Source organism: Sorex fumeus, unplaced genomic scaffold, assembly GCF_029834395.1.
Source record: "Sorex fumeus unplaced genomic scaffold, SorFum_2.1 ptg000044l, whole genome shotgun sequence".
In the NCBI taxonomy this organism is placed as follows: Eukaryota; Metazoa; Chordata; class Mammalia; order Eulipotyphla; family Soricidae; genus Sorex; species Sorex fumeus.
In genome coordinates, this window is record NW_026606101.1 from 70,720,766 (window position 1) to 70,738,072 (window position 17,307).

At 51.4% G+C, this 17,307-nt stretch overlaps 1 protein-coding gene across 5 annotated transcripts in view; it reads right to left on the bottom strand.

Moving 5' to 3' along the window:
- TFDP2 (transcription factor Dp-2) overlaps positions 1 to 17,307 on the bottom strand; it is a 142,882-nt gene that overhangs the window by 105,282 nt on the left and 20,293 nt on the right. For all 5 annotated transcript variants that reach the window (XM_056121123.1, XM_056121122.1, XM_056121118.1 and 2 more), the window contains exons 2-4: positions 12,948 to 12,997; positions 4,106 to 4,135; positions 880 to 992 (exon numbers count right to left, since the gene is read on the bottom strand). Coding sequence is in view for 2 of the 5 variants with exons in the window: in XM_056121118.1 (XP_055977093.1) it covers positions 880 to 906 (27 nt within the window). In the remaining 3 variants the exon portion in view is untranslated. The remainder of the gene's footprint in view (positions 1 to 879; positions 993 to 4,105; positions 4,136 to 12,947; positions 12,998 to 17,307) is intronic.

Below are 17,307 nucleotides of genomic sequence, written 5' to 3' on the forward strand. Positions count from 1 at the left end.
ACACTGGCTCCTAGAGTGCCAACATGGTGACATCCAAAGTGGATGACAGCCAGGCCACTACAAGGCGCCCGTTCAGGACCCGCGTCCGGCCTATCTGGGCAGCTTCACCCCACCTGGACACGGATATTACTGACACAGGCTAACAATCGAGGCTACAGCCCCAAAGGAAGCTTATTCCGAGGTGGCCGCCTCAAGCTGGAACGCCTTCCCCCACGCCTCACGTCGAATGTCCTCTCGGAACCAGGTGACGAAGGAGACAGGGCAAGACTGTCCTGAGTGAGGGCCGTGGAGACACATATCCCCAAGGCAGAAATGCCCAGGATAAAGAAAAAAACAAAACATGCTGGAGAAAGAACAGGTTACGGGCCTGGGGCTGTAGTACAACAGGTAGGGGGTTTGCCTTGCACGCGGCCAGCCTGGGTTCGATCCCCAGCATCCCATATGGTCCCCTGAGCACCACTGGGAGTAATTCATGAGTGCAGAGCCAGAGCCAGGAGTAATCCCTGTGCATCACTGGGTGTGACTCAAAAAGAAAAAGAAAAAAAAAAACAAGAAAGGACAGGTTTCTTCAAAGAGCCAAAGCATCCTCCAACAAGTGGCAAAACAAATTTATTTTGGTATCTCAAAAGGAGGGGGGAACTTTGGGGGGCGCTCATTTTGCAGCTGATGAGAAAGGGAAGTGCACAATTAGCAAACATGGTCCTCCAGGGCCCATCTTAGTGGCGCGGGAGGGCCTTCAAGTTCCCTCCTCCGGGGCACCCACGAAGCCCTTAGCGAATGAACCCCGTGCAGGAATGGGGTTCAGCCAATCAGAACGCGGAAGGAAAAGAAGAGCTTGCTGTACAAATCCTTAGATTTTTAAAGTTCACAGATACTTACATTTTTTGCCGTCATGTCAAACTGCATTCAATTTAAAATTCTGTAAAGCCATTAAAAAACAACAACAGTAATAAAAAAAGGCTTTCGTCTTCAATGATTTCTTAAAAGAACATCTGTTAAAGAGAGAAAAGAGGGAAAAGAAATGTCAAAATAATGCCAGAAACCCTTCATGTCTTATTTACCATGCAACATGCATCTTCTTTATTTAATTTCCTCCTCACAACAATACGATATAGGCAGCATTTTTTTTACTTATTATTATTATTTTGCCTTTTGGATCACACAGGGGTTACTCCTGGCTCTGCACTCAGGAGTTACTCCTGGCGGTGCTCAGGGGACCAGATGAGATGTGGGGAATCGAACCGGGTTCGGCCGCATGCAAGGCAAATGCCCTACCCATTGTGCTAGCTCTCCAGCCCCTACTAATTTGTATTTTTTTTTTTTTTGCTTTTTGAGTCACACCCAGTAATACTTAGGGGTTACTCCTGGCTCTGCACTCAGGAATCACTCCTGGCAGCACCAGGGTAACAGACGGGATGTGGGGGATTGAACGGGAGGTCGGCTGTGCGCGCGGCAAGCGCGCTCCCTGCTGTACTATCGAAGTGACCCCCAGGCAGCATTTATTTTTTTATTTGTTGCTTTTTGGATCACACCCGGCGATGCACAGGGGTTACTCCTGGCTCTGCACTCAGGAATCACCCCTGGCCTTGCTCAGGGGACCCTATGGGATGCTGGAAATCGAACCCGGGCTGGCCATGTGCAAGGCAAACGACCTACCCGCTGTGCTATCGCTCCAGCCCCCCCAGGCAGCATTTTAATCCTCACGCTCAAAGACAAAAATGGGGGGAGAGGTTAAGAGAAGTTCATCCTTAGGTCCAAAGCAACTCCGCTCACAAGCGAGGAAGAATGGGGGCAGAAGCTGTGGTACAGCGGGGAGGGCATCGGCCTTGCGCTGGGTCGGCGGGTTCGATCTCCGGCATCCCATGTGTCCCCCGAGCACTAGCAAGAGTGGCCCCTCCATTGCCAGGTGTGGCCCCCAAACAAAACAAAATGAAAAAAAAAAACACATAATGAAAAAAATGGCCTTCGGAATGTGCTGTGCGGCTTTAGACAGGCACAGAAAAAAATGCAGAGGCGTCTGACAGGAAACGCAGGCGAGGACTGCGGCAGGAGACATGCGGGGGCACATCTGGAATACTCTATCGTGCCTAAAATAAAGACTGAGAAAAAATAATGGAGCCAACCACAGGCTTTAAAAAGTGACATCTCGTGGGAATGGAGCCCTCAAGTATATACTAATAACGAACGATAAATTCACTGAATAAAATAATCCAGGAATCTGTACTGATTAAGAAGATGAGGACAAAGGGAAAGGTCTTGGCAAAAGAACGCAGAACAATAAAGAGGAATTGTCTAATTCAATCCTTTGATGGCATTAGAAAACCATCAATTTATAACCAGCAAAATAGCAACTGTCAGAACAGAATGACAAGGAGGAAAAAATGCTACAACTTGCGAAGTGAAGCTGAAATGGTGATTACGGGCAATTTTATGATTTCCTTTTGTTCATTAAGTTACCAGTTAAAAAGTTTGGAAAGGTCAGTGAGGGGCTGGGAGAAGGCTCAGGGCTGCAGGGAGACTGCATGGGGGAGCCCTGGGTTTGAGCTCCCAGCACCACATGGTCCCTCCTGAGCACTGCACTGCAAGGGAGCAACGCCCAGCGTCAAATTGTGAGGAGCCCCTGAGAACCACCAGAGGAGGGCCCCCAAACCCACCCCTTCAGAAAGCAAAATCAGTGAGAACTCAAAGGGGGAAAAAAAGCAAATCAAGAATTCATGAATGCGGGGCTGGAGTGATAGCACAGCAGGTAGGACGTTTGCCTTGCACGCGGTCGATCCGGGTTCGATTCCCAGCATCCCATATGGTCCCCTGAGCATCAGGAGTAATTCCTGAGTGCAGAGCCAGGAGTCGCCCCTGAGCATCGCTGGGTGTGACCCAAAAAGAAAAAAAATAGAATTCATGAACGAGGGGCCAGGGGTTTGTGGGGTGGAGCACTGGTGATCCCCGAGCATGGCTGCAAGTGACCCCCAGAATGAATGACACAGAAAAACAATCACAGTGGGTGCTGAGGTGCCAGGACAGGTGGGCAGGGAAGGGGCAGGGGCGGAGAAGGGCATGTCGGGGCTGCAGCTTCGCCCCTGGTCTCTGCGACCTTGAAGTGCTCTTAACCTCCCCCCCTTGGCATCTGCATCTGAGAAGAGGTTGGCTGGTTGTTTTTGGAGGGGCAGGCAGGGCGTGGGGGAGAGAGGAAATTCAACACCTCATTCCAGTGGAAATCACCAAACACCCCGTGAGCACGAACACTTCGGACCACCCTTCCGACTTACTTAACTTACAAGGGAAATTCTCCATGTTTCAGACGGCCTGGTGATATGCTGCGGGTTGTAACCACAGACCGCGATCCCAAGTGATGACCTGGACCCATGACCAGAGGAGAAACGAGCTGGAGGGACGCTGTGCCCCCCGCGAGCGTCTCCCCCCTTCAGCAGGGGAAGCTGACAGAGGCCCCGGCCACAGCTGCAGGCACTGAGCCCCAGGCGCCCTCTCGGGTGGGCTGACCAGGCACCTGATTCTCATCAGCGAAAGATAAGGGGACGCTGCTGACCCAACTCCGCTGTCCATGGCTCCTCACCCCATTTTTTCAGGTCGAAAGTATGGCTGGAATGGTAGGGCTTGTTTATCTCTGCATCTGCCTCATTGCTAAATTCCGTCGCTCATTTTTTTTTCTTTTCTTTTTTGGGTCACACCCGGCAAGGCTCAGGGGTGACTCCTGGCTCTGCGCTCAGGAATTACTCCTGGCGGTGCTCGGGGGACCTTAGGGGATGCTGGGAGTCGAACCCGAGCTAGGCGCATGCAAGGCAAACGCCCTCCCCGTTGTACTATTGCTCTTCAACTCTGTCAAACTTAAACTCAAATCAAACGGGAGGAAATTTTCCCAGGGCGGGGCCATAAGCAGCAGCATCCTATCGTGCACGAGTGGGAAACTGACGGGGAAACTCATCCTTGGCCATTCGAGTCCATGAAGGCGTTAGACAGAAGCCACGGTGGCGGCTGTGCCCCCTCCGAGCCCCCTCCCAGGTCTCGACACGCTGGAGCCCCTCGAGGTGACCTAAACGATCAATGTCTGAGGCCGGCCGGCGTGTGTGGACTTCTTGGGAAAACTTACCTGAACCTCTCTGCGCTTCCCTCTCTCCATCTGCAAAACAGGAAGAGTGCGTCAAGTTAGTGAGATGGGGAGTGACAAGAACACGATCGAGCACAATGTTGGGGCAGGGGTCGGGGGAGGCCACCGATTTCTTAGGGGAACTTAAGGCTTCTTCTTCCAAAATAAATAAGACCAACCATAGGGAGCAGAAGAGAAACATACTGCATAAGGTCCTCCTTAAAATAGAAACAGAAACGTTTAACCAGGGTTAAGAAAAACACTTCTAAAATTAACTTCATTCACAAGCAAGCCCTCCATTCATTGATTTATGGGAGGACTGAGTAAGAAACCTTCCCGAGCCATTTGAACGATCCAAAACAGCACGTGAGGATAAATGCCATCAAGAGGCAAGAGGATTAGGGCTGGAGAGATAGTACAGTGGGCAGGGCACGAGGCAACCCGGGTTCGATTCCCAGCATCCCATATGGTCCCCTGAGCACCGCCAGGAGTAATTCTTGAGTGCAGAGCCAGGAGTAAACCCTGTGCATCACCGGGTGTGACCCCCCCCAAAAAAAGTTTAAAAATAAAGGCAAGAGGATTGTCACGGAAATCATTCCATTAAAAATGAATGCACTGGCTTCAAAGGACAGAAGTACAACCTTTTCATTTAAAACATCCAATTCTAAGTATTAAACAAGCAAAAAAAAAAAAAAACAAAAACTTTTGCCTTTCTTTTACGTTGTCTATCCAAATTATTTGAAATAGATACTTTAAACCAAGTGTCTACAGAATCAAAGTGCACGGCACTGGATGGTTCGAGAAATTGCCATCTCGAGCTGTCAGGTGATTCTCAGGATAAAGCCATTGTGTTGGCCGGGCGCAACAAAGGCCACCCTTCTGTCACCAACCTCCTCTGCGGACCGAGGAGGGAAGAGTAAGTCTCCTTCCAGTTTCATGAACACATTATGTCGAGCTTCAAAAGTCAGTGTTTGTGACCCTGCCATCTGCTGTGACCTCCAGTGGCGTTTCAGACAATACACTGAGCACAGATGGTCTCGAACCCAGCCCCTCCCTGGCCGACATCCATTCAGCGGCTTAAGCCACAAAGCCCTTCAAGCTGCGGCTCCATTCACCGACATCCAGGCAGGAAAGCGAAAGTACTCGTGGAGAGAGAAGAATGAAAAATATAAAGCAGAATAAATCAGGGTCTGCAGGCCCTGGACATCTGCAGAAAAGAGGAAACTGACGTTGGCCCAAAGCCTGCCTATGTAAATGGAAAATACTAATTTAAAAAAATACTGGTTTGTATCTCCAACTTTGGGAAGGATGCAAAAGAGTGAAGCCAGGAAAAGTATCAGCCATAATCTCACCACTCAGAGGCTGGGTTAAGTAAGTTTCTGGTATCATTTCCTTCAGTGCTTTTTTTTTTTTTTTTTTTTTGGCCTGCTAACTTTTGTTAAGTGGTATTAATTAATATGTATTTTTCATTATTAAAAACATGAGAGTGTCCTATATCTTTTTTCTTAGGGGATGAATGCTACGCTCTTTCCCACATATCTCTGATCTCATGCAACTGGCATACCTCTTAGTAATTTACATGATCCTAAATGAAGTTTGAAAGGTTTTTTTTTGGCCTTTGAGCAAAATGCAGGTGTACTCCGGGCTTATTCCTGGCTCTGCACTCAGGAATTACTCCAGGTAGTTCTTGGGAGCCCATATAGGATGTCGGGGATCAAACTCAGGCTGGCTACCTACAAGGCAAATGCCCTAACATCTCTGCTACTGCTCTGATTCCAAACACCATTAGAAGATTTATGTTTACTCTTTCTGTTAGAGCACTGCCAGGTAAGTATGATTATTATCATTATTATTATTATTATTAATCTTTTTGGGTCACACCCCGTGATGCTCAGGGGTTACTCCTGACTTTGCGTTCAGGAATTACTCCTGAGGGTGCTCGGGGGATCATATGGGATGCTGGGAATCGAACCCGGGTTGGCTGAGTGCAAGGCAAAGGCCCTACCCACTGTGCTCCAGCCCCCAGGTAAGTATTGTTACCACTTTCCCTTCCACGATGATACAGCAGCGCCTTAGAGACCTGAAGCCGCTTGTCCAGCTGAGTTGGCCAACCGTGGATACGGCAATGCCGGGGTTACAGTGCAGAGCCTCAGATTCATGCTCTTCTAAAGCCTACCTGACTTGAGATCTCATAAACATGCTCAAAATATAACAGAAGATGAAATTACTATGGCAAAAATTCCAAACAAAAGAATAACTTACAAAACCCTAAGAATCCCTCAAAATTTCATACGGGACAAATCATCATGCCCCTTGCAGTTCTTTCTTTCTTGGGGAGTGAGGGGGTCATGGTTGGTGGCACTCAGGTTTACTCCTGGCTGTCCCCAGAGTCGAGCTGGGGGTGCTCGGGGGACCACGCAGGATTGAACCGTGTACAGGGCAGATGCCCCACCTGCTATACTATCACTCTGACCCCTGTTGGTGGTTGTTTATTTTCTACAGAAGTATTTGTAGAATTAGCTATCTACGCAAATTTTAATGGTTTGCATCCTTTAATAATCATGGTAGTTCTTTTTATTATGACCTGGCCACAGAGACTGGAGAGGGGAGTAGGTATCACTTCCAGAGGCAGAAGTGAGAGTCTCCATCCCAGTGTGAGCAGAAAAGGGCTTATCATCAGCATCCTTGCTTATAATAAATTATGTAAAGAATTTACGTAAATGTAATTTATTTTACATTTTATTGGGGGAAAACTGTATGATGGGCTGCATTTAATTTCACCAAACGTTAAGGTTTGAAAATAGTAGACAAGACGAAACTTGAAGAAACCCATTAACTGCCTTATTGCCGGCACATCTATGGAATATGTCAGAGTTATAAGGCAAAGCTGATTCTTGTCAGTGTCTTTGTTTGCTTATTCAGGCTGAAAAAAAGTCCACCGTCACTGTCACTGTCCCTGTCCTCCCATTGTTCATCGGTTTGCCCGAGTGGGCCCAGCAACGTCTCCTTTGTGAGACTTGTTGTTACTGTGTTTGGCATATCAAATATGTCACGGGGAGCTTGCCAGGCTTTGCCGTGGGCGAGATACTCTCAGTAGCTTGCCGGGCTCTCCGAGAGGGGCGGAGGAATCCAATCCGGGTCAGCCGGGTTGGCTGTGTGCAAGACAAATGCCCTACCCGCTGTGCTATCGCTCCAGTCCCCCCCCGCCCCCCCAAAAAAGTCCAGAGATATATATTTACATATTTCAGAGGTCTATCTATATATCTATCTGTACATTTTCCCCCCACAATGTTTGGAAATCAACCAACAAAAATGACCTGACTTCTCAAAACAATTTTCACAAAATCTGGGCATAGTGACTCAAGGTCCCAGAACTCTTAGGGATTCTACTGCAGTCTTAGTAAATTTGTGAAGGCAATTTCAGTCTTTTGATTTTGTTTTGGGGCCACACCCAGTGATGCTCAGGTGTTTCATCTGGCTCTGCACTCAGGAATCATTCCTAGAGGTGCTTGGGGGCCGTATGGGATACCGGGGATTGAGCCTGGGTCAGCCACATGCAAGGCAAGCGCCTTACTTGCTGTGTTATCTCTCCAGCCCCTAATTTTCAGATTTGAACTTAATTCTATCCATTAGAAAGGTTGTTAATGAGAAGCCAATGATTTCAGTACTGTGATTTGTGAAGTTAACTCACTTTGGAATGCAGTACATCGATAAAAGTGACAACCTCAATACTAAAGGACAACTAGACATAAACTTGTATTTCACCAAGAAAATTTGCCAAAGTCAAATTCCTCCCACAACAGATAAATGTTATGTTCCTAGATATACTTTTACAGGAAAAGAGAGACTTTCATTTACAGGATTACAACAGACCTAATTTTTCTAAATCAAGTGTTGGAAGTGAAAATCCAAAAGAGAAAACGTATTCCCACTCAACGCAACGCCATTCTGAGAGACCACCCAGATTCAGAATAAGTCTCATTTCAAGATCCGGCCAAGATCCCTGCAGAAAGCTCCTTAAATCAGGCAGCACTGCCAGTTTTGAAGCCATGCAACTCACTTCTCACAAATGACCATGTGGATGCCATTCTCCGTTGGCCATATGCTGCTGGAACTAAGCCTCCCTCCCACCTCGACGCAGGCTGAGTGACACCAGCCCCGCACCCAGCCACTAGGTGAGTTAAAATTATCACTGGGTGCAAATATGAATTGACAAAGTATGGTGCTAAGAACATGCAGGCCTAAAATGTTCAACTGACCCCACACGAGTCTGAGAAGAGAAAAGGGAGCGATCAAACGCAAGGCAGCGGTGAAGGAAACCGCGCGATTCAGAACAGAAGGACCCTCACACTCACAGGCCCCTGCACACCCGGGTCGAGATGAAATATGGCTCGGGATGGGAGATGTGTGCTAAAGCAGATAGAGGACCAAACATCACGGCCTCTCAGTATCTGGACTGCAGACCATAATGCCCGTAAGTAGAGAGAGAGAAAGAGGGAAACTGTCATAGAGGCTGGGGAGGTGGGACAGCGGGGAGGATGCTGGGGACATTGGTGGGAGAAACGCATCCTGGTGGAGGGATGGGCGTTCAGCCATTGTATGACTGAAACTCAAACATGGAAGCTTTGTAAGTGTCGCTCATGGCGATCCGATAAAAAAGAAATACATGGCTCAGTTGTCTGTGTGTGAATGTGTACTTGACATTACTTAATATCATTTTTAAGGAAAAAAATCGCCCCGTGGTTAAGAAAAGGAAGTTTTCACATCAGCAGAGTTCATTCCTAGTCATCTCTGTTCATTTGTCTACAAAATCTCACGCTGTGCTGAGACTCCTCCAGGGGATAATTCTGTTCGTTGCTGCCCTTGTCTTTCATTAAAATAAAGATTTTATTTTATTCATTTTATTTGATTCATTAAAATAAAAATTTTATTTTCAACCCTGTCATTTTACAAACCAAAACCAAAACCAAAACCAAACCAAACCAAAAAAGATGAAATATGGGTGACGGCGTCACCAGAGCAAATGGCCTCACCTGGAGGGGGGTGGGGCGGTGGCGAGGGGCAGGGCTAGGCTCTGACCTTGGCCACAGTCGTACAGAACCCACATTTACAATAGTTTTGTTGTCTGTTTGGGGGCCACACCCGGGGAGGCTCAGGGCTTACTCCTGGCTCTGCACACGGGAATCACTCCTGGCAGTACTCAGGCAAGCATGTGGGATGCGGGGATCGAACCCAGGTCAGTGAGCACCTCACCTCACTGTACTATCCCTGTGGTCCCAGGCTACACCCTTGTCATGCTTCTTTGTCTTCCACCCAGGAGAGCTCCTCCCGATCTGTTCTCCTGGCTGATATCACTCAGCAAAACTCGACAGAGCCATCCATGGCGTGGTCAACTGTGTGATCTTTGTCTTTTCTTCTGGCCAAGGAGATTCTGGGGTGTGTGTGTGTGTGTGTGTGTGTGTGTGTGTGTGTGTGTGTGTGTGTGTGTGCGCGCGCGCGCGTGCGTGTGGTGTGGACATCACAGTTTCTTCACCCGGCCATCTGTTCTTGGACACTTGGACAGTTTCCAGATTTGGGCTATTGTGAGCAGTGCTGCCCTGCAGACGCCTTTTCTGAACGGTTTCTGGGCCCTTACAGGGACGGATACCAATGAGTGGAATTATGGGGTCCCAACATGGAACCTCACTTCTTAGTTTTCTGAGATGTGTCCGCATTGTTGTCCAAAAGGGTTGGCCCGCGCCCCATTCCCACAGCAGTGCCGGCGAGGGCCCCTTTTCCCTGCATCCACACCACTACTGCTTGATTTTGTTTCTCTGTGATATGTGCCCCTCTCCTCTCACTGGTGTGAGGTGACTTTACCTGTCCTCATTTGCATTTCCCTACTGCTAAGAGATGCTGAGCATTCCCCTTGTATCTATTAGCCTCCGTATCTATTCCTTGGGCTGGAGCGATAGCACAGCGGTAGGGCGTTTGCCTTGCATGTGGCCGACCCGAGTTCGATTCCTCCGCCCCTCTCAGGCGAACACAGTAACAAGTCTCACAACGTTACTGGGCCCACTCGAGCAAATCGATGAACAACGAGAGGACAGTGACAGTGACAGTGATCTATTCCTTGAGGCAGCTTCTGCTCACTTCTTCTCCCCAGTTTTGGATTGCACTGTGCGATTGTTCTCTTGTTAAGTTTTATATATATGTTTTTATCTATCCTGGAAATTAACCCTTCATCAGATGTCACTGTTACTGCCACTGTCCTCCTGTTGTTCATCGATTTGCTCGAGCGGGCCCAGTAACGTCTCCATTGGAGACTTCGTTGTTACTGTGTCTGGCATATCGAACACATCACGCGGAGCTTGCCAGGCTCTGCCGTGCGGGCGAGATACTCTCGGTAGCTTGCTGGGCTCTCCGAGAGGGGTGGAGGAATTGAACTCGGGTCGGCCATGTTGGCTGCATGCCAGGCAAACGCCCCACCCGCTGTGCTATCGCTCATCAGATGGAAGAGCAAATATTTTCTCCTAGTCTGTGGAGGGTCTTTCCATTCTGGTCATCATGTTTTCTGTGAGCACTGATTTCTTGCCGGATCAGAACAAAGAGAATATTCCTTTTAGTTTGGAGGATGGATTTGGAGATCACACCCAGTGGTGCTCAAGGCATGCTCCTGGCCCTGCACTCAGGGTCACTCCTGCAGGGTTTGGGGAGACCATACGGAGTGCCAGAGATTGAACCCAGTTCTGTCATGGGCACGGCAAGTGACCTGCCCACTATTCTCTCTGGTCCCAGGGCTTTATTTCATTTTATAAATGCTCAAATATGCGGATGCACAAACAAAAACATTATTTAACCAATCCCTCTTGTTGAAATTTGGGTTTCTAGTTGCTTTCTTCGTGTTTTGGGGTTGGTTTGGGTTTTTCTGCCATTATAAACAATCGTCTCATAAATAACTTTACACACATGTAGGCTAAGCACGTGGACTTCTTCGAACAGCCGATGCATTTTTACTTTTTTTATTTTGTTTTTAGGGCACACCTGGTGATCCTCAGGGCTGACTCCTGGCTCTGCGCTCAGGAATTACTCCTGGCAGAGCGTGGGCTACCATATAGGATGCCGGGGATTGAACCTGCAAGGCCAAACAATGAATATTTTTAGAGATAGCCCTGAACTGTCCTCAATAAATGTGGTTCCAATTTCTTGCATGTAATGGTTTTGGAGGGAGGGAGGTTTTGGCCATCTCTGGCCGTGCACAGGGCTTACTCCGGACTCTGCTCAGGGATCACTCTGGAGAGTGTCTGGGGGTCTAGAAGTGGTGCTGGAGACTCACCCCCGGCCACGTACAAGGCCAGGCCTCGCCCTGGCCATCTCTCCGGCCCCACCGTATTCCTGAGTCCCATCCCATAGTAATCATTCCCCAGGACAGCGTGCTGAGTTGCATTTATTCAAAAGTTATTAAAAACAGCTTTTGCTCAACATGTGATTCCTCCTCTTTGGGGGTTCAGTTTAGACCCCAGTTATTTCTCTCTTCCCCAGTGACTCTGCGTGACAGTCGCCTCATGCTCCAGGTCCCCCCAAAAGGCAGTGAGAAACAACCAATGGCATTTCTCCTGAATCGTGTCCACCTGGCCAGCGGTCACTGCACGGACCAAGAGCGCAGGCCATTTCTCCTACTCAAACCGACGCTGGGGGGCGCTGGGACGGGGCCTCCTGCCGCCATCCTGGGCTGGTCAGCGCCCCTCCCCCACAAAGCGGGTGGATGTGATCTCACCCGCTGACCCTGGCCACCTGCACCTCCCTTGGAGACGGAGGGTGTACCCGGGCACAATCAGGTCCTGAAGTCGGGCTGGGTTTTGTGCCAGCCCAGTGCCAGGGTTGCTGCTGCTCATCTGAGAGGGGAGGAAGTGACCACTGGGGCAGTGGCTGCAGGGGGAGGGGGCAGGGGTGCTTCCCTGACCGGAAGTGGAAGGCCAAGGAAACAGCGCCCCCTACATGCGGCCGGGGCTCTGCCAGGCAGCCAGTCCCATTCCAGCACTCCTCTGCAAGGTCATTGCTCAAGCCATCAAGTACCTGAGGGGTGCCCGCGGTGCGGCTGGGCTTGAGGGGACAGGCTTTTCACAGTAGGCCCTGGGTCCTCTGACGCCCCCTGCCCCCTCACCACCATTCTCGGGGGCACCACGTTTTTAATTCTGATTCTCACGCATGTTTTTCTCTCTAAGCTTGTTTTTGTTTGTGTGTTTGGATTATATGTGCTCTCCATTCCGTTTCCCGGAGTGGGTGTTCATAAGGGAGTTGGGGGCCGGATAGATAGTGCAGTGGGTAGGGTTGCTGGCTTTAAAAGCAGCCAACCCGGGTTTCTCCCCTGGTACCGCATACGGTGCCCTGATCCCCACCAGGAGGAAGCCCCGAGCACAGCCAGTGTGGCCCAAACAACCCTCCACCACCTACCACCTGTCCAAAAAAAGTTATGGAGGGGCCAGAGCGAGAGCACGGCGGGGAGGACGTTTGCCTTGCATGCGACCAACCCAGGTTCCATCTCCGGCATCCCATATGGTCCCCTGAGCACCGCCAGGAGTCATTCCTGAGTGCAGAGCCAGGAGGAACCCCTGAGCATTGCTGGGTGTGACCCAAAAAGCAAAAAAAGAAAAAAAAACTTATGGATTTCCACTCCCTGATTTTGCCCTTCGCTGTACAACGGAACTCTCCCTGTCTGCCGTGTTTTGGGGCCTGGGATAGGTGTTATGGCGACCACAGGGCCACTGAGGTTCCGAGAACCATGCAGGCAGCCGACTGCTAATCACCGCCCCTCCCCCGCCAGACATCGGGGTGCAGATGAACTGGGCCCCGCAGGACCCCCTACCTTCATCATTGTGCTGAGTGGAGCCAGAGCGCAGAGTCACCGCCGAACGCCTGCAGGAGAGAGAAAGGAGATCAACGAACATCCAAGGAGTGGCACGACCCAGCCCCAGGAAGCCAGCAGTGTGGGAGCCAGGGTGCTCGGCTCAAGTGCTCCCTGAAAACGGCCTGGGGGAGCCCAGGCCAGCTCAGACATCGGGAAAACCTGCCATGTGTGATGGACGAGCAAGAGTGGGCGAGAGCTGCAGCGAGAGCACAGGGGGAAGGCGTTAGCCTTGCACGCGGCTGACCCGGGTTCAATCCCCAGCATCCCAGTGATTCCTGAGCACTGAGCCAGGAGTCAGCCCTGGGCACTGCCGGGTGTGACCCCAAAAGCAAACAACAACAATAAAACCAAGGTTAGGGGCTGACTTGGCATCCCAAGGGTGGGGAAATGCGGCAAAGCTGTCAGTCTGGGCAGGAAGGTGGGACGGCGCCCCCCCACCCAGGTGCAGTGGGGGGGTGCGGGGGCACTTCCAGGACACGGTGCTGCTGGACTGAATCCAAGAGACAGACGGTGAGGGAAGAGGCAGGGCTCTGCAGAACCCAGGTCTGGAGCACACGCCAAGCCTTCTCCTGTACTGCCTCCCTCCTACTCTCTCTCTCTCTCTCTCTCTCTCTCTCACACACACACACACACACACACACACAGAGACACACAGACACCCAACACAGATAACCGCGTCTTGTTTAAGCTCCCCTCGGAGTTTCAAGGACATTCTGGTAGGAAGCTCCTGGATACTGTTTATTTTAATCTGGACAAAAGCTCAGGCCACGAGGACAAGACACACACGGAGGGGCTGTCTGAGACGCCGCCAATGCTTCTGCATGCCAAGGAAACCTACGGCGAGATGGGAACCCACAGCTGGCAGACGGGGCTGACGCTGGTGTCTCGGGGTTGGACCAGCAGGTCCTTAAAGTACCGGCAAGGCTCAGCATCAAGGACCACACGTCCCACAACAACTGCTGCCACCCAGGTGAGACATGCGCCCCGGGACAAGGCAGGCGGGTCCAAGGACGCCCTGCAGTGGCCACCACGCACCTCGAGTGGTTTGCTCTGAATAAAAAGGCAGAAACAGTGAGGTAAGAAGGTTCCGGAAAAGACCTGGGTCCCAACAGAAATGTATCCGCCTGGGTCTAGCTTCAGAACGGGACGACTCTGCGTGGTGGCGAGGGGGGGGTGCTATTATCCGTCAGTGAGACTGGGGTAGGGGACCACGGGGCAACCACCTGGAAAAAGAACCAACTGGAACCATCGCTGACACCCCTCTCCAAGTCCAAGTCAAATGAACACGGGGGTCATCACACTTTGGAGTACTCGGTTCCGAAGCTCGCACGTCTGGGATTCTTAAATCCCACTCAAGGGATTTAAGAATCCCAGGATAATGAGAACCTTTACTGAGTCGTTGCAGAGTCAGATCCAGTGGTTCTCGGGGGCCAGGGCCGGCAGAGTCACAGGGTGGGGTGTTCTGCGTCTGTGGGCGGGGGTGGCGGTGGTGATCCAGTGTCAGAGACTCACCCCCCCTGGCCCCCCACTGCGAGGTCTGGGCCCTACCCCCAGCCACGTCCCCGTCTCCACCCTGGACAACCTTTCCAGCAGGAACCAGATCAAGCAGTCGTCGAGGAAGAAAACGCCCATCAAACCCCAAAACGCACGTGTGTCTACAGAGAGGCGTGTGCGGGTCTATCAACACCCGGGTCTGCTAGTTCTGTCTCTGCAGAGAACGACAGGGGCCAGAGGGAGGGCAGGAAGGAGAGGCGGCGAGGCACCTGCCTTGTGTGCAGCCTGTCTGCGTTCAACTCCCAGCACTACCCGGAGTCCCCGGAGCACGGCCAGGAGTGATCCCTGAGCACTAAAAACAAAAAGGCAGAGGTGAAAGGACACGATAAAGCAAATGCCGAGAAAGCACTGGCCGGTGTTTACCGTATGAACGGATTTCCCTTATGAAAGCTTCTACGGGTAAATGAGTAAAACTCCAAGAGCTGAAAGGAAAACAGGCAAGGATACCTGGCAGAAAGCGCCACGAAGGTTTCTAGCATGGAGACACGGCAAGTGTCACTGCCCCTTGCTGAATGGTGGCAGTGGCAAATCTACCACCTACCCACTCACAGTGGCGCGAACCCTCCCAGCCCCAGACGGCGCACACCAACGTTCTCAGGCAGAAAGAAAAAATGGGCGATTTTTCTGCTAGGCGACATACGGGGCCGCTGTTCCCCAGGCCCACGGGAACAGGGCGATGACACCAGGCGGGGGCCGGCAGCAAGTCCCGGATCTGCAGAACTCACAGGTGCACAAGTGACTCGGAGCTTCCTGCAGGGGCCCTAGGGGGGGGGGCGGTCAGACGATGCCCCCGGCAAAGCCAACATCGGCAGGACTCTGAGCGGTGCCCCCACCCCACAGCTGCCCACCCGGCGAGGACCCCCAGAAAATGGAAGGCGGGGTCGGAGGAGAGGGTGCTGAAGCAGCTTCTGCAAAAGAGGCACGGAGTCACCTGACCAGAGAAAGACGAGACCGAAACCCGTTTCCCAACCTCAGCCCAGTGCATCACGGTTTAAAAAAAGCACCGAGGCTGTTGGCAGAGCGCCCCTGTGGCCGGGCCTCGGCCACCAGCTCCTCAGGGAGCAGAAGGGGGTGACCACATGGGACGGGTCAGCGCGGGTGCAAAGAACGGTCTCTGTGTCTGTCCTAGCAAGCAGGGGATGGTCATCAGTTCTTTTGTTCGTTTTAAGCATCACACCTGATGGTGCTCAGGGCTTCTTCCTGGCTCTGTGCTCAGGGCAGGGATCACTCCTGGTGGTGCTCAGGGATCCTATGGGATGTTGGGGATCGAACCCAGATTGGCTCTGTGCAGGGCAAGCTGTAATATCGCTCAGGCTCCTGACCCAATTTTCGATTTTTAATTAAGGGTTTAACCTAGCAATGCTGAGAGCCACTAAGGACACTCCCGGGGGACTGGGGAACGTGCAGTGGTCAGGCTTGGACTCGGGCCTCACGTGCTCAAGGCATGTGCTCCACCACTGAGCCTCCCAGCCCCTGATTCATTAATGAGATGACAGCAAAACTACTTACCTTGGTGCATTTTGTCTTTTATATTGTGAACACACAAATCACTGATATGAGAGACTAACTTAATTTGTTTTTTAACTTTTTGGGTCACACTGGGAGATGCTCAGGGGTTATTCCTGGCTCTGTACTCTGGGATCACTCCCGGCAGTGTCCGGGGGACCATATAGGATGCCGGGGATTGAACCCCGGTTTGTCACGTGCAAGGCAAACGCCCTCCCCACTGTCCTATCGCTCCAGCCCCAAACTTAAATTTTTTGAATCTTGTGTTTTTCATCTTATTAGAAACAATACTTTTGTTCTCTTGGAGGCCATTTCTGGGCCACCCTTGGTGGTGCAAAGGGCTTATTCCTTGCTCTGAGCCCTGGGTCACTGCTGGCGGCGCTCAGGGGGCCAGACGGGGTGCTGGGGATCGAACCAGGGTCAGCCACGCACAAGGCCAGAGCATGAGCGGCTGCACTATCACTGGCAGCCCAAAACTTTCATTTCCAAGATAAAGTAAAAAGAGTACTATTTTTGTATTATTCTAGATAGAAAACTCTTAGCTCTAAAAGCTATGATATTATATTGTAATAAAATCCTGTGCCCTCTCCAGCTCCCCAATCCCCTAAAAGTTTTTTTGTTTTTTTACAAACAGGTAAACTAGGCCAAATTCACTAAGCACAAGTTGGCTGAGGGCGAGGCTTCCCGCCTGGCCACACAGAGCTGCAGTTTGTAAGAGAGCCAGAAGGTGGCGCTATTGCCCCACTGCCGGCTCACTGGTCGCTCCCTCCCGGCTGTTCCTCCGGGCCGTTCCTCCCGTCCCCGCGCCCTACTGCACGACCCCCTCCAATATTCACCGTGACAGACAGGACCCCCCAGTAAACACTGGCAGGGCAGGAAAGCAGAAGAAATCCCTGGGTCACAATGAGACTGCTATTTTTTTTTTTTTTTTGCTTTTTGGGTCACACCCGGCGTGCTTAGGAGATGCTCCTGGCTCTGCACAATCACACACGCCCCTTCCCTTCACCCAGGAAGCCCCTCAGCTAGACAGGCGGTCACACCCACCACTGAGACCCTGCACGAGGGGGGTAGGGGGCAGGCTCGGGGCAGCCCCTGTTCCTTCCCCAAATCTGCTTCCAGAACGCAGGTGGGTTCTGGGAGATTCCTCCAGGGGGGCCCCTACCCCATCCCCCCATCACTCGGGGTCCATACTGGCAGGTAGCGACGCCCTCCCAGATGGAGCCCCAACTCAGCTCTGTCGGTGGCGGGGAGGTTTGCC